The sequence below is a fragment of the Eutrigla gurnardus genome (assembly GCF_963514095.1).
Source record: "Eutrigla gurnardus genome assembly, chromosome: 20".
NCBI lineage: Eukaryota > Metazoa > Chordata > Actinopteri > Perciformes > Triglidae > Eutrigla > Eutrigla gurnardus.
Window position 1 is genome coordinate 5,277,171 of NC_139931.1, and position 22,292 is coordinate 5,299,462.

At 42.1% G+C, this 22,292-nt stretch overlaps 1 protein-coding gene across 2 annotated transcripts; it reads left to right on the forward strand.

Annotated features, from left to right (window-relative positions):
• Positions 1-3,255: 3,255 nt before the first annotated feature.
• Positions 3,256-13,030, forward strand: sec14l1 (SEC14-like lipid binding 1). Of its 2 annotated transcripts, none has more exons than XM_084036187.1 (16): positions 3,256-3,420; positions 3,748-3,827; positions 7,002-7,151; positions 7,325-7,456; positions 7,834-7,962; positions 8,089-8,302; positions 8,952-9,061; positions 9,293-9,482; positions 9,804-9,892; positions 9,976-10,046; positions 10,133-10,304; positions 10,925-11,059; positions 11,234-11,368; positions 11,551-11,802; positions 11,925-12,103; positions 12,297-13,030. In XM_084036187.1, the coding sequence occupies exons 2-16, from the start codon at positions 3,765-3,767 to the stop codon at positions 12,400-12,402; spliced, it is 2,127 nt and encodes a 708-aa protein (XP_083892313.1). In that variant the 5' UTR covers positions 3,256-3,420; positions 3,748-3,764; the 3' UTR covers positions 12,403-13,030. The 2 variants fall into 2 exon arrangements, with proteins under 2 accessions (XP_083892313.1, XP_083892314.1); XM_084036188.1 differs by lacking the exon at positions 3,256-3,420 and adding an exon at positions 3,522-3,540.
• Positions 13,031-22,292: the final 9,262 nt, after the last annotated feature.

Sequence of the window (22,292 nt, forward strand, 5' to 3'; positions counted from 1 at the left end):
CTTGATAGAGTTGCAGCCATTCACTCTCATTGAAAGCTGACGATGCTCCGAAGAGTCACCTCGTTGAAATGTCTCTAATCTCAGGCTTCACAAACTTTTAGCTTTTGCAACTCCGTTGACGGATCACATCCTCGTTTAAATTCCTTCCGATTACAAAGATTTCGTCACGTTTCTTGACTTCAAGCAGAAATTATTGCAGGTGAAGTAGCAGTTAAAATCTCTCACCCAAGCAAAGTGATGCTGTTGAGTTAGATTTTCATGGAAGAGCTCTCTGAAAGAGCTTCCTGTGCTCTCTTAGCAGAGGATACATGTGGAAACATCCCTTTGAATCAAATCATAAGTTTTGTGTTTTAGTTGTGTTCAGTGAATAAATTGATCTTTACCCCAACTGCAGGAGAACAAGTAGGCTACTGCTCCTGCTTGGGATCTGTCTTAGAATCAGTGTTGCTCTCAAAATAAATGGACACACACACACACACACACACACAGACAGGCTTCATTCCGGGGTGTAGGAATGGGTCAGAGGGTACTTTAATTGAATTGTAAATGATCCAATTCACAGTGCTAAACAGCTCCTGGATAAAATCTGTCTCGCCTGAAAATCATTTTGCATTCCTTAAAGCTCGGCCTATTGTTTTTGTTTTTGTTTTTTTTCTGACACGGTCTCCATTTTAATTTGAATTGACTTCTTCCCCGAGGTGCATTCCCTGCCGGAGAAACGGAGGAGGAAAACAGCAACGCTTTCAGGAGCCAGATGAAACGGTAATCACTCAAACTCACAGGCACAAGTCACTTCATCAGCATCATTTCACTCATTAAGACTTTGAGTTGCCTAAAAAACAGGAAACTATATTTCAGTGGGATAACTCACGGTTGAAACGTTGATCACAACATTTGATAGTTGGAATTTGGCGCCTAGACACGATGCCATTGCTCCCGCACAGACGTGATCACATGAAATGTTGGAGTGGTGATTAAATACGATCCCCGTCGGAGCCTGCAGGTGCATGCTGGGGCTGAAAGAGCAGGAAGCAGCAACACTGATGCAGAGCAGGGAGACATGGGAAATGATGTATGTAGACCACCACATTGGCAAGATGTGTTGTATATAATATGGAGCTCGAGTTGACCGCCTGAACTTGATTCTGGCTCATATGTGTGAATATCTGCATGATAATGAGCACTAACCGGAGAGCAAACAGCCCTTTTTTTGTTCAGGAGTCTTTGCTTGTAACGGACAATGTTGTTTAACAGATCCTATTCCTGTATTCTTTGATGGTGAACAGCTGATGGAACGAGGTTTATTCATGCTCTGGATAACCAATGCATGAATAAAAAAAAAAGATTTGCCAAAGGTTGCATAATCTCCAGGAGAGTTATTGCCAAAGGTTTCAGCTCAGCGGTGCCTGCGGTGTGTTTAGTGGATGGAGAAATCCATCCACTATGCTTAAGTCATTATGAGAGTTAATTAGACGGGCGCACTAAGAGGATTCTAAACAAGGAAGATGAGCTCAGAGAGGTGATGAGCCCAGCTTTGAGGAGACGGCCGGTAATCCTTCACGTTTTGTTTTTTTTTGGGTGGGCTGTAATTTCCACAAACAACTGAGAATGTAGGTGAATATTTAAATCAGGAGGATAAAGATGAGTCATTGTGTTTGTGCTAGTGCTCTGACGGCGGGATACAGCAGGATGTGAATATCAAAGTATCCGCTGTTGTCATAATAGATGACAGGAGGCATTTTTATGGCCCTTGATCACAATTAGAGTATCAAAACAACCACAATCCCCCACTCAGGAGAGACAGGAGGACATTGTGAGGCCTGCAGGAAGGATTGGTCCCCGGCTATCGTCAGTCTGTGAGCCACCATGGTGGTTTGATTTCTGTTTTGACCGTCAGAATTAAAATTACGGCTCAGTTGTGTGAGTCAGAAACAAAAAAGCTAAAGAGTAACACACAACGGCCATTTGGATCGTTGCCACCTCCGTCAATGTGTTGAATAATGAATAGGCTGGCACTCGTGCTTTGTTTGCCTGGAAACCATGTCTCTGCTCAAAGGAGAAATCAAACTCAATCAATATTGCAGCCATATCCATCATGTTTTCCTTCTTTTTTTTTAGATAATGTATGTTTATGCACGAGGGTCCATCACAATAGCCACCGGTTATATTCTCTGAGAAATATGTGAAGTTGCAGCTGTAACTCTCTGTCCAAAATTGTGTGGAGACATTTGTTGAGATCCACAGTAACATTATTCTTCATGCTGATTAGGGAACAGCACTTATCTGAACTCCTTCTCCGCCTCTCAGGATGTCCCCCTGCTGGACTCCAGTACCTTTTGTAGGCTGCCAGACCCTTTCAATCCCCTTAATGATGCTGCTTCAGGAGCCTCAATGTGAGACCAGCTGCAGCTCCCTGGAACAGCTGATGTGAGCCACTAAAGAGACAGTAAGTAGGGAATTCATAGACAAATGTCATGTTACACAACTGGTAAAACACAATGCGCAAATAAATGCAAAGAGATTCTGTAAATATGTATCTGTATCTGTAATTTACAACTTTCTCATCGTCATTACTATAAAAATGTAGCCGTTTTCAATGTAAATACATGCGTGAATTCTTTTGAGACCAGGCTGGTTCACAAAATCCACAAACAGTGATGAATGTGGCCCTAAAACTGTCATGTGACTTGTGTCTCGTAAAACACAACGCACAAATAAATCCAGAGATCTGTAAATCTGTATCTGTGCCTTTTTTGGGCCACGATAAATCCTCCATTTTGTCGCGCAGGGACAAACAAATACATCACTGATAATGTTGCAGCGTGAAAAGAGGCTATATATACAGATATATGCTGGAGAATTGAAGGGAATGTGGTTTAAATGACATATTTTTTAGTCCTTAATTGTAAAATATTAAATGGCCAGAATAAGGAGCATTTACTAACTATGAAATTTTATGTACAATTGTACCCAAAAATAACGCAAATGAGCAAAAAGACAAAAAAAAAAAAGGTTTTCTCATGAAGCCAGAAAGGGGTTGAGTGAAATTAATAAATATTATTTATAACTGCTCTTCTGCAATCAGTGTCTACATTAAACCAAGTGCTTTGCTTTGTAATTAATATAAAATTAATAAAAAAAAAAAAACGTTTATACCGGTAAATTAATTTTGCCTTTCACAATAAAACGCCCGGACTTCCAGCGGACTTCCGGTTTGTCCGGAGGAGGCGGAGTCAACACTCGGTGCTCGGGGACTAAACGGACGGACCCGCTTCTGGTTTTAGTTTAGAGTTTTTCGGGTTTACGGTGCGTGGAAGTACACTTCCCCCCAGTCAGCCGACACTATGGAGGATTACACGCGGACAGTAGGACAACTTCAGTGACGTAGCTGACGTTTAACGGCCTGGATTCAACTCTGCTGTGAGTCCAAACTTCGGCGTTCTCGCCGCTCGGGCCGTTGGCCACTAAATAGTGTATAGAGGGGGTTTGTTTTGCACCCGGCCCTATTAAACCCCCCCTCAGAAGCCTGCTGCTTATCATGTAAGGGTATTTATTCTTCTTCTATGGTTTTACTCTAATCTGCAGCATCAAATGTCACGTGAACGCCCTTGTCTCTGCACACTCAGCTGATCTGTTTACAACAGCAGCGTTACAGTGACCCGTGTAAATGGCTGTCATGTTTGTTGTTATTATTATTTAAAAGCCTATTTTCTGTGTCTTGACGGTGTCTGTGTGTTTACCCAACAGCTGGACCAGTTGCAACCATGGTGCAGGAGTACCAGTCCCCGGTCCGGGTCTACAAGTACCCGTTTGAGTTGATAATGGCGGTGAGTGGTGTGTTTCTGTCCATTATTTACCATTATAGTATTTTAACCATGTGTGCTTCTATAATATCCGTGGCCATTATGGTTTTCACTCTTTATATTCTACTTTAATTGAATTATTCTCCTGAGTAGACAGAATATACATATACTGTAGTACATACATTCAATACTGAATCCTGCTTATTAAACTCTGTATTTCTTTGCCTTTTTCCTCTTTAACTGCTCTCAAGGTTGGATATTTTTAGGGCTTCCACACTCTTCATCGATTTGTCAACTAATTGGCTGTTTTGGTCTTAGTCATTATTTGATTAGTGATTTTTTAAATTGCTTTTTCAGGCAGGAATGACTTACAAACATTATTTTTAATAGACTCTGACAATATTTGATTTTTTTTGGTATATTTATGCAAACGTTATAATTGGTTATTTTATCATATATTCATTTTATTTTATTATTGGTAAAAATATGCAAATTATAGAAGTTTATAGCTGTGCTGAAAGGTCAGGAGTCTCTCAGATATTCTGCATGATTGCTACCGCTTCTTAAATAGCTTTAATAATACTCCTTGAATTCCCTGGTTGAATGCATCAGCAGGATTCTTTTTCTAGCTATATTAGAATATTTATTGCCGCGGTATTCAACACTCATCCCAGGGAAATGCACTGAAATAGCAATGGAGCTCCAACTTCCCAAACATTTATTCACCATGTGGTAAACAAGCGGAAAAAATGTCTCCTTATGATACTGATACAGTCTGTTCGCTTCCAATCAACAACTCAGTGCTCCCTGTGAAGCAAAAGTGGGACAAATGGAAAATAAATGTGCATTTCCATGAGTCTGTTTTCACCCACTTTCACAGTCTGCTCTCTTGCTGTTGTTCCCTTCTCCCCCTGCAGTTACGTATTAAGCCAAAGACTTATGCAATATCCTCAGAGTGGGGTCGAGGCGGCGATGCAGCCGTGACATTCTGCTCCGTGTGCTATAACTCTTTACCCAAGCAGGCCAAGTTGCCTCCCACACGAGCCTCATTTACAACGAAACATCTCTCACAGAAAATCACAGGTCTGAGAATGAATGTTGCTTCACTGCGCGTTGTTCAAAAGCACCTCGGCATGGGCCTTTTGTGAAAAGTATGGAACAAATCCTGTGAAAGATCTCTCGAAAGCCTAAAGCAGAGAATCCAGTGAATAGTCCGCCACCTCCTCTGCTCCCACTTATCTCGGAGCTTTCTCATTTGTCCCGTCTGCTGATAATATCCTCCGGCTTACAGTCGGTGTCCTGGATGGAACTGAATGTTTAACCAGTTACATCACCGTTGTACCTTTCATGACACGTCGTGCGTTTTGGTCTGTATGTAAGAGATACACTAATCTGCCTCTGCGTGGTTGACGTGTGTAGACTTGCATTTAATCAATAGCCCTTAAGGAAAGGAAGCATTGCTGCAAAGCTAATGTGAAATTTGGTTGTGGAAAATGAGGTTGGACAGGATCTTCTGTGTTCATCAACTGTGTGCTAAGCGCTCAGAGAGGGATAGGGAGGACAAAGATTTACATTAGTCTGCAGTCAGAGAAACATATTTTTGCACCATTCAACGCTGCTTATTTGCTACCAAGGCCACCTGTCCCATTCATTTGCTTTGTGGAGAATGTCATCTTAATGATTAGATATCTCATATGCTGAGCAGTGTCAATACAAGCAGGATGTGTAATTGAAAATCCTGCCTTTTATTTTTGCCTTGCTCTCTTTATTTAGTCAGTTGGATTGGACCTTCAGGATTGACTAGAATGAAGAATTTCTATTTTTATTTATGTTATTTTGTGATTTGTCCTTTACGATCTTCACAAAAAAAAAGACAACTAGCTGTCTTTACTGTGATGGTTGAATACCTTACCTGTCAATATTCTACTTTTAATATTTACCTCATTACATAAACTAAGACTTTTCTTTGTATATCCTGAAACGGCCGCTCCGAGACTCAATCAATATTGACCGATGAGCCCCGGTGATGTTTGCGTGGACAGACGCTCATGCAGCGTGCTGTGGGCAGTAAAATGCAAATCACTGCTTGTAAAAAGCTGCCACAGGAGCACTTTGTATTTATATGAGCTGTTAAAGCCAATGACTATTAAATGTATCCTAACCACACGCTGGAATGGTGAATTGAACATCACATGCTGTAGTCTTGAGTCAGCAACAACATAGAAAATACAAGGGGGCCATAATGGGTCCTTTCAAAGGCAGCGCTCCAGCCCAATCAGATATCTACCTCATGGTGGGCAGGACAAAAGCAAAAAAAAAACCTCGCTGGGAACAGAATGTACAGAGCCAGCAACACCAGTGCTATGCAAAAAAAAAAGTAAAGTGCTTACAGTGAGCATGGTTACAGGGATAAACTGCATGACCACATATGGGAAATCATTTAAAGCTGCAGTAATTCTCTTTTTTTGTTGTTTTTGTTTTGCTCCCTTGACACTTTGCCTCGCGGTAACTCGTCTGCTTTCCAGCTTTCCGTCCTGAGGCTGCCGCTGCGTGCACGTTGAAATCATGATGAGAAAAAGAAAGTCTGTCTTTCTCTTAATAAAAAATGTAGTCTCCTCGAAGCTTATGACAAAGAAACGAGAGATTGCAGCAGTGGAACTTGTTGAACCTCAGGCGACCTTGTGCATTGTACTCCGACAAGGAGACGGAAAACAAACGCACACGCGGACAACGCCTGTTGTTTTGTATTTTAACAGTCAATAAAAATTCAGAAAGTAGTGAAGCCGTCGGTTTTATTACTTATAAAAAAGAAAATACGATCCGCTTCCCGTGATCAGTTTGACCCAAATAGATGTGATCACCATAAGAGGTTTCCACTGTATTTAAAACCTCGACAAACACATTGAAGGAGAGTCACTGGTGCCACGGTATACATGCAATAAATGCAGATAAAATTAAAATCAAATAGCAACAGAAGAAGAAAACATGGCTATTGAAATTAAAACAATAACAAATAAAGATTAATAGCAATTAACAAGTTCAAACTAAATATAAATATTTTCTTTGCGTTGTCAACATATCTGACATTGTACACTAAATTAGCAGCCAAATAAACCATGACGATGGAAATCAATCAAACAAAGGGACAAACAAAGAGGATGGAGTTGTTTCACATGTGCCGTGTTCCCCCCGTCTCAGGCCTACGTGAGGAGGTTCCCCAAGTCCCCGCTGATCCCGGTGTTTGTCGACAGCGAGATCATCAACGAGACCCCAAGCAAGGACGGATCCACGCTGGTAACCGAGAGGCGCTGCACGATCGACATCGAGGCCCCGCGGCTCCTGAAACGGGTACGAGTCCTCGGCTTCTTAACAGAGCATCAAACAGTTGATTTAATCAGAACACAACTGGGAATGCTGTGTTGTGTCGGACAGTGGCAACCTTTTAAAGGTGGTATTGTAGGAGGGTTGCTCCGTTCATGTTGTCTGTAAAGCATGACATCTTTGTTTTTCTCTGCATGCAGATTGCTGGTGTCGACTACCTGTACTTTAGCCAAAAGAACACCCTGAACCGCAGAGACAGGACGCTCCGCATCGAGGTCCACAACGAGACCTTTTCCAACAGGGTCATCGTCAGCGAGTGCTGCAACTACACGGTCAGTCCTGGGCTTGTATCTATTCATTCAAGTCAGTCAGGACTGTTGCATGTACTAGTGAACATGTGGCTTTTCTATCCAGCGCATGTATTATCAATCTGAATGATCTTCTTATAGTGTGCCAAATGCACTAACCCCTTGTGTCAACAGGTGGAGTCTTCAAAGTCAATGTAGTGTGACTCACTCCATTAATATCTACCCTGCTAAAACATTTCCTCGTTTTCCACAACATAAGCCTCACCGGCCGTTTCCTCTCTGCTGGTGGTGATGACTTCTGTCTGTAGAGCCACTTCATCTGTCACATGCATTTTATTCATCCTTTTTATTGTATTGTATTTTATTGTATTGTATATCTTCATGTGTGTCCTCTTCCACAGGTGCATCCGGAGAACGAGGACTGGACGTGCTTCGAACAGACGGCTAGTCTGGATATTAAATCCTTTTTTGGCTTTGAGAGCACGGCAGAGAAGATTGCTATGAAACAGTATGCGAGCAGCATTAAAAAGGTTTGCATGTTTGTATTGAAATCTAAAATTGTGGCTGCATTTGCCCGCTGTATGCTCTGTGATCTGTTGTGATTACAACCATAATGCCACATTAAGCTGAAGTCTTGTCTCCTTCCTGTGTTGCAGGGTAAAGAGATGATCGAGTACTACCTCAGAGAGCTGGAGGAGGAAGGAGTAACGTACATACCTCGCTGGACCCCCTCGGTGGTCTCTGGCACCGCCAAGCTCCAGCTGCCGCCCCGCTCCACAGCCAGAGCCATCCCAGTCAACACTGCTAAACCTGGACTGGACAGTAAAGACCCGGTCTGTCCCACAGAGCTAGTGGCCGGCTCCCCAGAAGGTCAGTGTTTACTACTAGTCACGATTAAGTATGCAACAACAGATGTTGACGTATTTACAGTACAAACATTCACCTGAAAGACTAAGAACTTTAAGCCTGTAAATAATAAGAGGAAAGTAATGATTGATATAATGGTATTATATGTGATATTTTAAAAACTGGCACTATTTCTAAGAAGAATAGTGACAAATGTTGAATTTTTCTCATGTTAAAGTAGTTAATCACAGTATCACACATGTGGTTAACCACCACATTCTCATGCCAACTCGTCACATAATGATGCTTTGTCAGACCCCGTGGGTAGCCCACCGCACGTTCACAGTAAGCACGTGGTTAACATTGTGAATTCAAGCAAAAACACTTGCTCTGGTTGAGTGAACGCAACCACAAAAACATGGCTGTGCTTCAGATTAGCAGTTAAACCTTTTTTTCTCAGGAGTTTTAACAAGTCCCAACAATAAACCTGATTATGGCTTGTAATAAGCTACCTGCAACAACAACAAACTACACAGACGGCTTTGTTTTTCGGGGGACAGCTTGTGTAAATACTCTGTGGAGAACAGCTCCTGATGGCTCCGATTTATGCATCCAATATGTGCTAACTTTATACACTTGTTCACTTCCCACAAACACGTGTTTTGGCCTGTAGACAAGCTGGATGCTGACTACATCAGACGTTACCTCGGCGAATTAACACCTCTGCAGGAGAGCTGTCTCATTCGACTGCGCCAGTGGCTCCAGGAAACCCACAAGGGCAAGGTCACATAAACACAAACACACATTGTTTGACCACACAGCAGTTTGTGCAGTTATGTAAAAATACACATTTATTACTGGGCTTTCAGGGCACACTTCTGCTCAGCTATCACACCCACACTTGCATGTATTCTAGATTGCAATAACAAGCATCCATTGGCTAAAATTTTATTAGTAGTAGCTTTAACGTAGAGCTGTGCATCAGATGTTTGACCCCTGCTTGTTGTTGTACAGATTCCAAAGGATCAGCATGTGCTGCGCTTCCTGAGGGCCAGAGATTTCAACCTGGACAAGGCCAGAGAGTTCTTGTGCCAGTCGCTGACCTGGAGGAAGCAGCATCAGGTAGACTTCCTGCTGGACACCTGGGGGCACCCACAACTGCTCCAGGACTATTACAGCGGCGGCTGGCACCACCACGATCGAGGTACGACCTGAAATAAGGCTGGCTAGCTGCCGATATACACTCCATCTTACTGCCACTTTGTTTCATTTGCTGTCGTCGTGCTGTCGTTTGTCTCTTAGAGTGAAAGTGAAGACTTAATGAGGGATTTAGGTCTTCTGTATTTAAAAAGCTCTCCTGGGTTGAAATGGCCTGTTAATTATTGACTGTCACATCTGAGCACCAGCTGTTGTTGCTCCCACCTTCTGAAAATGAGTCACAGCTCAGCTGATCCACCAGCTCACAAGTAGGACTTGAACACAGGAAGTGCCCTTGTGTTAAATGATGTGTGTGTGTGTGTTTCAGACGGCCGTCCTCTGTATATCTTACGTCTGGGCCAAATGGACACTAAGGGCTTGGTGCGAGCCTTGGGAGAGGAGGTGCTGCTGAGACAGGTGACATGAATACATGATTTAAGCCTCATTGTTTTAATTAAAACAGCTGGCTAAATGAATGCTACAACTTGAATGTGCCCCAGGTCCTGTCCATCAACGAGGAGGGACTGAGGCGCTGCGAAGAAAACACCAGAGTCTTCGGTCGACCGATAAGGTGCCTAAATATGAATCCATCCAACGGCTAACCAGGTCTCCACACGCTTGCATGTCTTGTAATGCTAATGCTAATGTGTTGGTCAGTTGCTGGACCTGCCTGGTGGATCTGGAGGGTCTGAACATGCGTCACCTGTGGAGACCGGGTGTGAAGGCCCTGCTGAGGATCATCGAGGTGGTGGAGGCCAACTACCCCGAGACTCTGGGTCGCCTGCTCATCCTGAGGGCGCCCAGAGTTTTCCCAGTGCTCTGGACCCTGGTGAGAATAAATGTCTTTATTTGTAGAATAAAATAATAAAATAAAATGTGTATAAATGCACTTTTATGTGCAGCCACTTAAGTGGTTTTAATGAATCATCTGAGAGAATGGATGAAGTTGTACAGACGAGGGATTGCATCTTGCTGGGCGCCGCATTGTGAATGTGAACAAATTATAAACAAAGAAAAAATGGAGAGGAAGATAATTAAAACAATGCAATATGCAGATCCTCATGGGAGAAATGTTATCATCGATATAGTGCTGCAATATGCAATAGTTTGTAGTCATTTTGCAGTTGAATAAAGGAGTATTACACAACTGTTATAAATCAAAACTATTACAAAAGTAATAAAAGCAGGATACAGTTTTTGCATTACATAAGCAGATTTAAAGTTTGGGCTCTAAGCTGTAGTTGGGAAAGCTAATAATCGACAAAACGAACGTTAGTTATTATGATGTAAAAGTGCATACAGATGCTTAGCAACACCGTCGACCAGCCAAACTGTTTATTTCTCAAACATGAATAATTCAGATATCCATGGATTTACTTTTACGGTTTCTAACATGATGCTCTTGCTCTCGTAACTCTTGGGTGTTTCTTGTTTTTCTCTTGTTTCCAGGTCAGCCCTCTGATTGATGAGAATACCCGGAAGAAGTTCCTTGTTTACGGTGGAAACGACTACCAGGATCCAAGAGGACTGGTGGACTATATTGACAAAGAGATCATCCCCGACTTCTTGGGAGGGGACTGCATGGTGAGTTTCAGTCCAGCCGCTAAGCATGTTGATTAATGTATACCAATAATGTGCCTTTTGCTCCTGATTTGGCTTTTATTATTCTGCAGTCATTTAGCTTCCCTTTGAGCTCTCACCTAAATGCATCTTTTAATATCAGTTGTCTCTCATTTTCTCCCTATCTGCCCTCTCTAGTGTGACATCCCTGAAGGAGGCATGGTCCCCAAATCTCTGTACAGGACAGCAGAAGAGCTGGAGAGTGAGGAAAACCGCCTGTTGACTGACTCCATCTATAAGAGTGCCAGTATTTTCAAGGGAGCCCCTTATGAGGTACAGGCTCCTTTTTAATCCACTCTCAAATCCACATTAAGAGTGAGGCTGAAGTTGATTAGAAATGTGCATGGGTTATATTCTGTGGGTTAGGGTGCCACCTGCTGGTGCAAACAGGAACTGAGGGATTAATGGCCAGCTGTCTGCCCGTCTGTTTCCAATCTGATTGCATCCTGCTGCAGATGCTGATCGAGATCACCGAGGCCTCCTCCGTCATCACCTGGGACTTTGATGTGTCTAAAGGAGACGTGATCTTCAACATCTACCATTCCAGGAGGGCCCCGCAGCCACCGAAGAAAGACACTCTCGGAGCCCACGGCATCGCGTCCCCGGGGGCCGTTAACGCCCAGATGATAGACAGGAGCTGGGTGCTGGGCCAGGACTACAGCATGGTGGAGAAGGCCATCACGTGCAGGGAGGGAGAGAGTGTACAGGTCAGAGAGATCATACAGCAGATTTGTTTGTTCCCGTTTTGCCGTCGTCTCATCAACGGGAATTAAATTCTCCCATCACGGCAGTCTCAAATTGATCGTGCAGCTTTCCTCGGTTCAAACAGGGCTCCCACGTAACACGCTGGCCCGGCTTCTACATCCTCCAGTGGCGCTTCCACAGCGCCCCGGCCTGCTCCGCCTCCAGCCTGCCTCGCGTGGATGATGTGCTGGCCTCGCTGCAGGTCTCCTCCCACAAGTGTAAGGTCATGTACTACACAGAGGTGCTGGCCTCCCATGACTTCAGGTCAGTTTATTTATTCCACTGAGCTTGTTTCTATTCTTTGCATGTGTTCTACTGAAGCTGACTTTCCCACAGGCTTCTCTGTTCTTTTTTTAAAAAATCTTATGTTTCCTTATTTTTGTCAAATGTGTTTCTTACCTGTAACCAGTTTCCTGTCTGAATATCCCTTTTCTGTCTTTTTTCTATTATCTTTAAGGGGATCCATGACCAGTCTGGAGTCTAGTCATAGTGGTTTCTCCCAGCTCAGCGCTGCCACTACTTCCTCTAGCCAATCACAAGCCAGCTCCACCATCTCCAGGTAGCATCTGCCCCCAAAGAGAACAGTGTCCTCAAACCGACTGACATCTTACTCTGACTGTGCCTTATATCCCCAACGAGAGGGATCATATAACTCACACTCTTTAATCAGAATTTGACCTGACTAATGGAGGTGAGGAAAGTATTATGGAACTGGCTATAAATAAATGATTGTTATTGTTATTATTATTTGTAGGAGTAGTATTTTCTAAGAACAGTACGGTTTCATTGATCTCTGTTTCTCGGAAATGATGTATTTAAAGTATCAGTGTCCTGTCCAGTGACTGACTTCATATTATGTTTGTTGTTATTTGAATAATAGTGCACAGCGTAACAAATTCAATTAAAGTGCACATTTTGAATACCCTATTTGTTAAAGTAGTTAAAGTGTATCCACAATATCTGCTGGATGAATAAATACTAAATAAGGTGCCTCACAAACGGCAGTTTTTACATGAAATGAGACGATGGGAGTAAAAATATGTATAATGCACACAGCTTCTCTCCCTGTTGTTACTCTCATTGTCCACAAGATGGCAGTGTGCTCTGTGATTTAACTGCCCTCAGCGAAGCTGGTTACTCAGTACATACTGTTTCCACTGGTACAGAATTGTTTAAATAAAGACTTCATCTCAAGCATTAATATTGTAAATTCCTGTGTGTGTGTGTGTGTGTGTGTGTGTGTGTGTGTGTGTGTGTGTGTGTGTGTGTGTGTGTGTGTGTGTGTGTGTGTGTGTGTGTGTGTGTGTGTGTGTGTGTGTGTGTGTGTGTGTGTGTGTGTGTGTGTGTGTGTGTGTGTGATACTGGATATTTAGAAAACAATGTCTGCAGAGCTGCAGCTGCAGTGGAGTAGTCATTGTAAAGATGGGTTATTAATCATTTTTACAGCAATGGGTGAGACGTTAAGAGTGAGCAGATGATATGAAATATCTCAAAATATGCAGAGCGCACTCTAGATTTCATATAATGTTGTTTTTGGACTTGTTAGTCATAGCTGCTGAGTTTTCCGAGGCTGCTAATTTGAATGCAATATAGTGCAGCCCCTTGTGATCTGGCACAGGGCCAGGCAGACAACTGATTTACATAAAACTTTAATTTCCATAAACTTATCCGATGCTTCCAGCAAAAGCTTAATTGAATTTCCCAGTGTTGGGGTTGTTGTTTTTTTCTTGGTTTGCCAACTTGTCATGTGTTGCTGTTCATCCCAACACAGTTCACAACATCAGGTAGATTGAGTTTTCTTGGGGATTGATTGAACGGGAGCCTGACTTCCTGCTGCTGTGACAGGGTTGTTAGAAAAAGGAACTGAGGGCATTTGCCAAAAGCTTATTTACTGAATTACCCACCTTGCTCTAATGATCTCCCAAGACACATATTGTCCACATAAATAGCAGCACCTCTTTCTCCTGATACACTTAATTTGCTATTAAAACCTCTTCTTGAGCAGTCTTGTGATGTAAAGCTGAATTATTTGACCGGCGTTTGAAAAACAAGGTCTATTCTACGGGTAACAATGTTTGGTAAGTCAATCACGCTCCTAAATAATGCATCACCTTTGACGCGACACAAGCTTGAGAAGGAAGGATAGTTGGCCAACAAGCGTTGAAACGATTTATGGTTATATTATGTATTATTGATCGGTGAATTGGACAAAAGTCTGAACAGAAACTTTGTTGTTCTTCACAAAACTTGCCTTTAGTAAAGTTGTAGTTTTAAGAGTCTACAGCCATGCTGGCGATGATGTCACTACATTCTCTGAAGACCATGAATGAGCACAAACTTGCATCAAATATCACTTCACCATTTTCCTCGCAACAGATGGATAGTGTGGTAGAATTAACTTCACAAGAGCTGTGTTTACCAATAATAAAATAATAAGAGGCCATCTTTGTAGTTTTTGTGACAAAAGCATCTGCCGTTGAGATGCTAGGCCTCTTTTTATATGATGTTATTTATCTAATTTTTATATGAAAAGTGAAAAAGAAAACTGGAATATGTTGCAAAGATCAGTCGAATGGACTTGAAGGATTCCATTCTGTTGCCAATCATGAATATTTCTAATAATCTGCAAAAGTTTTGTTCATCATCACCCACCAGGAAGGAGAAATTGTGCCTTTGTAGACTCAACATTTCCAGTACAGTCATCCATGAAGAAGTCTCTCAGGAGAAGAGCAACATCGTGACATCTCATCTCTGTCATCTTTCCCTTGTACTGAACATCACAGACATTGTAACGACAAGATTATCTGGAAACTGGAGTGAAGATTCACTCCCAGCTACATCCCCGTAAGAAACGGCTCCCCTTTCTTTAATCTGCCTCATAAACCGATGGTTGACCGGTGGTATGCAGGTCCTGCAGAAGCAGTCAGTTTGAAATATTGGACAACACTAGATCTCTTAATTCTTTGGTGAGCACAGCAGGCAAAGTAGGAGGACTGCATTGACAATGCGCTGCTGAAATACTCCCAGACTTCTTGTCAAAGCTATAAACATCTCAGCCTAAATAATGACTCACGTATCTTCCCATGTCAGCATATCCACACTCCCAGATGTGATGGTTGAATGAACACAACACAAAGAGTCCAAACATCCTCCCATCTATTCTCTCAGTCTTTCAAATCCTCATTTCTGTTCTAATTTTATTTCATCACAATCAGGAAATCTTGTCAGACTCAAGGTTGGAGAGTCTCACTGTAGTGGGGATTGTAATTAAAAACCTAAGCCTGTGTTTTGTTTGCTTCCTTCTGACAATTCTGACCTTCGCAATAATTGAAAAGGAGAGCTGTGGATTAGTGTGCAGGCGAGATGCACTGGAAGAGAAACTTTCCCTGGGATTGTTTTGCGTGAACAAATGTTCAGCTTGAATGCGACGTGTGCAACCTGAGAAACGGTGAATGTTCAATGTCTCCTCTATCTGAGTTGTGGACCTGTCTATTTAACTAATCTCATATTGGCTGGGTTGAAATTTATTTTCAGAGTTGACGTAGGCTACTACTGGGCCCGGGCCTGATTAATATGTCCACAAACAAATGGATACAGTCACATCTATTTATCTCTGACGTTCATAGCACTCATATCTTCTAACATTGATTATCTCCGCAACAAGGGAGACCATCAATCTATCTCGCTTCAATTTAGGCCAATTTCCGAGCACTGCCCTCATTTGCAAAGAACTGTCAAGGCTCTGCTCCATTCATATGTTGTTTTCGTTGGTTTGAGAACATCAGAGTGTTTTATTTTTCTGGTATTTTCTTGCCTCGCTGACTTTTATCGTTGACATTTCCATTCCTCTCACTCTAAATGGGCGCTTGAGTGTGCAGGTCGGTGTGGGCCTGATCTCCTTTAATTGTTACATTGGGGATAAAACATTTCTCCGTGGCTTGTTTGGACAGAATACCAAACTTGAAGTGTATCTATGGCAATCTCACAATATTGATTGCTTAAAGCGAGGTTTTAAAACATATCTTATAAATGTAAGTCAATACCGTTAAAGCCAGACGACATTTTTTTGAAAGGTCACGCTAATAAAAATGTTCAGTGTTACCTGATAAAAAATAAAATGTGTTTGAAATGAATGTATAATAGAGATAGATGACCTTGTAAATAACGTTTTTCTTTTTAACGATAAGTAATTAAAACGGGGACGTCACTTCCGGTTTTCACAACGTCTTGCGTTAAGATAACGCAGAGCATGTTTCCAAGGAAACGGGTCGAAGACGAAACGGATTATTTTTTTGTGTTTCAGCCGAAGAAAAGTTTTTTTAAGAATCTGCAAACATCTTGAAAGACAGCGGTAAGTGTTTTAAAATTTTACACGCTGGGTGACATTTCATTTATCGATTAAAATGCAACAATTAATAACGGTGGTAAACTTCGGCTAACAGCTAGCTAGCTTGTGTCGTCCCGCCGAGATTTAAAACCCCAAAACAAAAGTTTCATTAAAGGAAGGAAGACCTGTCAACAATCATTTTAAATGTATAAAACGGTCGACTGGCCAAACAATTAGCAAGAGAATTAGCTTCCGTCGCGTAACAACGGCTAGCTAAACTAGACTAGCTAGCTACACTACAATGGCTGATTTTAGTTGATTTTTACCGGCAGATATTTTAACGGCATAGTAGAAAAACGACAGGTGTAATTAAGAAAATGAATTATACTCCATTCAGCTTGACCAGTTTAGTGACGACATGCTGATGGTTACGCGTCACTGACTCACTTAATGGAGCTAATACCATTACTAGTACCAATTACACCGTGTCTTCTTCCTGCTGTGTTGACTCTAAATGTCAGCATTACTGTTTATTTTAAAACCCACTGTATAAAGAGCTAAAAATGACTGACAGTGTCTCAAGAAGGGTGACTTGCTGGGCCGTTACCACGTATTATCTGTGACAGGCAACACCCCCCTCTTGCCCTTGTCTCTCAGTATTCCCTCAGGTTAGCTGTAATCATGGGGCACTGTTGGAGGTCTGTAGTGATTACCTGCACTCCTGTTTCTGCCAGGAGACAGTAACCGGCGGCATTTGAGGCATCCATCTTCGGCCCTCTCAGCTGCCAAGCCTCACCACCGCTCATCGAACTCAGGTTTGCCTGATTGGCAGGCAGAGGGTCTGTCTGGAAAACCCTTATACTTGAATGATGTGGGTGTGAATAAGGACTAGAGAGCAGGAAGCTTCCCATGGGACTGGTTGCCATCTTGCTGCCATTATTGCGCGTCCCTTTTCATTCAGACTGTAGCAGATTTGTCCTATATGGTATTTAATTGATTATATTTCGGTCGTGGACTGTTCAGACAAAACGGAGGCATCAGAGTGGCCTGTTATTGTGAAATGAATCAGATTAGGCATTCCTACACTCAACTTTAACAGAAAAACATCTGGATGTGACAGGCTATCATAACTATCATTATATCATATTGTACTGTCCTTTTATGTCATGATAAGTGTGCAGTGTTTTTGCTAGTTTATTAGAGCCGAAGCAGTTGATTAATCAGTTAAGGCTTTACTCAATTAACAGAAAATGAAGTAAAAATAATTATTTATTTATTTTACACCACGGCTGCACGGTGGTGTAGTGGGTAGCACTCTCGCCTCACAGCAAGAGGGTCCTGGGTTCGATTCCCGGGTCGGCCCGGGTTCCTTCTGTGTGGAGTTTGCATGTTCTCCCCGTGTGAGCGTGGGTTCTCTCCGGGTTCTCCGGCTTCCTCCCACAGTCCAAAGACATGCAGGATGGGGATAGGTTAATTGGTGACTCTAAATTGCCCGTAGGTGTGAATGTGAGAGTGAATTGTTGTTTGTCTCTACATGTTGGCCCTGTGATAGACTGGCGGCCTGTCCAGGGTGTACCCTGCCTTCGCCCAATGACAGCTGCGATTGGCTCCAGCCCCCCCACGACCCTAAATACAGGATAAGCGGTAGACAATGGATGGATGGATTTTACACCACTGTGCAAATCGTGCCCTAGTTCTAGTTTGAAATGCAACGTTTGTTGTGCAAAACAAGTAATTTGGAGACAAGGCAATGGCTGCAACTAATGATTATCTGTACATACGTTCACACTGAGGACTTTCTGTCGTAGTTGTCAGACGGCAGTGCTGTTCACACTACACATCTTGCTGTCTTGTAATTGGGGGGAATTCCCGATGAGGTCTCTATACTACATTTTGTCATGAAAAACATGCAGTAAGTGACATGGAGTGCAGTCCTGCTTGTTACAGGCATGTTTACTATTTCCCCCATGTAGATCCATCAGTGACATATTTACTTATTTACTTTTATTATTTATTTATTCATTAATGCAAATATTCAACACCCTCGGTGCAAAAACAACTTTGCTCCATGTTGCAAGTGCATTAACACAGGCGACCCCTCCACCAGGTTTCCCCTCAATCCTTGTACTCTCATTGGCTACAGCTCCCCCAACAGACTCCCCGGCGGATCCAGATATTTAGCATGCTCGATATCTGGGGAGCGTCTGCGATGCACCAGTGAGCCTCTCGGCTTGCGTCTCTGAACATTTCACACATAACACTCGAGTTGCCAAGCCGTCGCAGATTTGCCTCTGATCTGGGGCTTTTGTCCGGGAGCTCCGAAAACTGTCGGCAGGCAGAAAATCGGGGCGTGTAGTGTAAACTAGGCATAAGCAGCACTTCAACACCTTAAGCTTTTCAGTTTACTATTGAATAAGATTGAGTAGAAATGTAGAAAAGATGAAGTCAAAGAGCAAATTTGTGAAAATTGTAATTTTCCTGAATAAATGACTTTAACAGTCAATTAATTTTCAGAATAGTTAACCAACTTCATTTTTAACACAGGGCATAAGGGGGTTCTCAAAACTTTTCCAAAATTGATTTATGATTTATATTTAAGGTAGAGGCGACTGCATTTAAAAGTGACTAAGACAGAATGATCCAAGGCCGGTCTGTGGCTCTTGTTGTTTTAAAGACCATCCTTTACAGATGCAGTGAAGCTGAGAACAAGAGAGATGAAACACAGCCAAACTGTGTGTGGAAAATGTGTTCTGGCACCAGTATCGACTGCTCTCCCTTTCTGTCTCTCTCTAACATTATGAGGTAGTTACTGTAAGCCAGGCCCATAAGCGATCCCTCGATGCGTGCTGGCACTACACCGCTCAGTCTGCTTGTAGCTTATGTCTTCCTGGCTTGTTTGAACTACCTGCCTCATTGCGCCGTGTAAATTAAAATAAAACTCTTCCCGGCATAAAGGGACACCTATTCTCTGGCAGGAAGTTCATTATCATTTTGAGTCTGATTGCAGAACATAAAAGCCCATGGAGGAGGCGGTATGGCTGATTGGTCCAAACTGGCACACACTGTGGTTGCAACTCCCTGTGGTGAAAGTTATGAAGAAATCAGAGAGCTTCTGTCGTAAGGACGCTGTGTGCTTGTTTATGTAGATAAACACCATGCAATGTCTCAATATGTGCTATTTTCACACCTCATATAATTTAGTTCCATGTCATCATATCTTCAATGCTGAGTTAAACCAGCATTTTGACAAATTGGGGAATACGTGTATTCTTGCCAAGAGTTAAGAAGATACCACTGTCATATCTGTGCGTTAGATGAAGGGAAACAGCTGGTTTGCTTAGACAGAGACAGGAATCGCTGAAACTGCCGGCATGCCGCCGTCCCAAGGTAACAAAATCCTTCTTATAGCATATTTTAAAGCTCACTAATTAACATGTAATATTTTGTTTGATGAAGCCATGCAAAAAACAAAAAGTCTTGTGTATAATCAATTAGGTATGTGCAGATCTGACTTCTTTAGTCCTAATTCCCAACTTGGGCTTTGGGTATTGGCCGATACGGAGTCTTTAATTAATAAACTGTATGCCTCACTGTATGTGATTGGGATAATTCTGTCACATGAAAGACAACATTAGACTTAATCATTGCTTTCTTAATTTTGTCAAGCAAAATAAAACAAATAGATACGTGGATATACATTCACTGATTTATTATAATATAATATTCCAGATTTGACTTACTGTCGCAGAGTATACTGTGTCATTTTTACATTTATAAACTGCAGATGTAGAAAATGTTTTTGATTCTCCTGCCCGTAGTTGGAGAAAATAGCTTTGACAGGCTGCAGGGAAGAGATATGAACCTTGACAGGTCTGCCTATTGTATGTGCCTGAGGGAAGCTCGTCACCTGTCAGGGTCAAAATGACTATAGGCTGATGTGTTAGCCATGTATGCCTTTCAATTCCTTTTTTAAGGATATTGAAATGAACAATCTTCCCTCACTGGAATCACATGACAGCCCCCCCTCCTGCGTGTGGTGCGAAGGCATTGTGGTTGTAATTGCCTTCAAGACCAGCTTAGGCTCGGGGCCGAGGATCTTTCAGCTGTGATCTGTTAAGCCTATTTCATACTACAAGCCTGAGTGTGAGAGCCAATTTGCGCCACTTGCTGTGGCATCAACGTATCCGGCCTATACCGAAATATAGTAACAGTCCTTTGTTCTGTGGGTCATTAGCACTTCAATGCAAAGTAGACAGTGCAATTCATTCAAAGGTCTTTGATTGTCAAAACCAACTGGTTGTGACAATCTAATGGTCTTATTGGCACACAAACAACTAAAACCAGTTGCATGGAAATTTTTGGCTGCATCTCAACTTTTATTGGCAGCATCCATTTTGATCTCAATGTCAACATGAACCCCTTTAGAGGAAATTAAATGATAAAGATTTCAGTCCTGGTGGGACTTTATTTGGACTATTTGGAGTATTTACTGGTGTTAACAGCAAATGTTGCTTAATGTTACAGGTCACAGGTGGCAGCAAAACAAATTATTTTTGTTGCCCCTTTCCATCATTTTGTGAGCAACGGTAATCTAGTAAGATTATGTTCCACATAGCATGAGTCTGCAAACAGTGGGTACCTCGCTGAGAAGTTGGAGGTGTGCAGCCTGCAGCTCTTCATCTAACAGCTCACTATGGCTGCTCCCTCCCTCATTACTTCCTGCAATGTTTCAAAAACTGATCCCCTGTCAAGGAAATCACCAAAATGACCATTTTGTTGTTTTGCAGATGCATTTTTGATGAGCAATAGAGGTCAGTGTCAAGCTCAGTGACAAACATATTGAATATCCTGTCACTTCTTAATATATGAGTCAACTCCATGACCTTCATTAGCAGTAACTTAATACAGAATGTCACCCAGTTTGGAATATTGCGAATATATAAATATTGCAATACTTTCATCAGTAGGGTTGAGCAGGAATGAGTCCTGAAAACTTAAAATGAGCACATCTTAGCACTTTGAGTGGGTCTTTGGTTAGACGACCTAAGGTCTTTGGTTAACACAAGCTAAAAAGAGATTTTAATGTTTGGTTCGACAATATAAAATATGTAGTATTACATGCCCCTCTGGTGAATTTGAATGCTTTTATATATAAAAAGGCGATTGGGTAATTGAGACCACAAAATGCCATCACATCCTATCGGCTTTTTGTTGAGTGTGATGCTAGTTTCCAGGGTTGGCCAACAAAAGTGCATCATTCCTTGCCACTTCAAACTTCAGACTATTAAATGTGTAAACAGTATTCTTGCCATATACTCGCAACAGCAACAGAAGTCAATCATATGATTCAGGGAGCATATCTGGTGGAAAACAAAAAGCACACGCCTGTGGACTGATCCACTGTGATAAAATCAGGTGATAAATATGTTTGGACAGTTTCTAACGGTAGCCTGCCGGCAGAAACTTGGCAGAAATCTCAGCTTAAACAGCTGCTTCGATGACTGGCGAGCATGTGGGCTCACAAGATATTCAGTGACTCAACAACATCTTTCTAAAAGATAAAAGAGACCCTGACACTTTAGAAAATACCCACAAACCTAAACCCGATGTCCATGAATGGAAGTAGAACCCATTATTACCTTGTACTTTCAATTTGCAGTTAAATATGTGGGGCCATACCCAGAGCCTAGTAAAGGATCTGCTGGTTTGTCAATTGAACTCCTTTCCCCAATGAAGTCATTTTAGGGAGAGATAGAGAGCTAACAAGTGCATTAAACCTGGCTAGTAAACATCCCAGCTTTTAACAAGTGAGGGGTGACCTTGTAAATAATATAATTAAGTATTCTGACATGCTACATTTCAATGCAGTGGCAGAAAACGATTTGGTTGTTCTCAACCTGCATGTTTCTCCTCTATTTGTCCATATTCTTCCAATTCTGTAATACATGAAGGCTCTGGATGTGTGATTTCGTCATAAATGCATCGTTGTATATGCTTCTCATTGCTTTTCATAACCACTTGATGTAGTTTAAGGATACCTCAAAGCCATACCTGCTTTGGATGCTTGGACGTTAACAAAAAGTAAAACTACGGCTGCTCTTTGTTCTGTTGCCACAACGACGCATG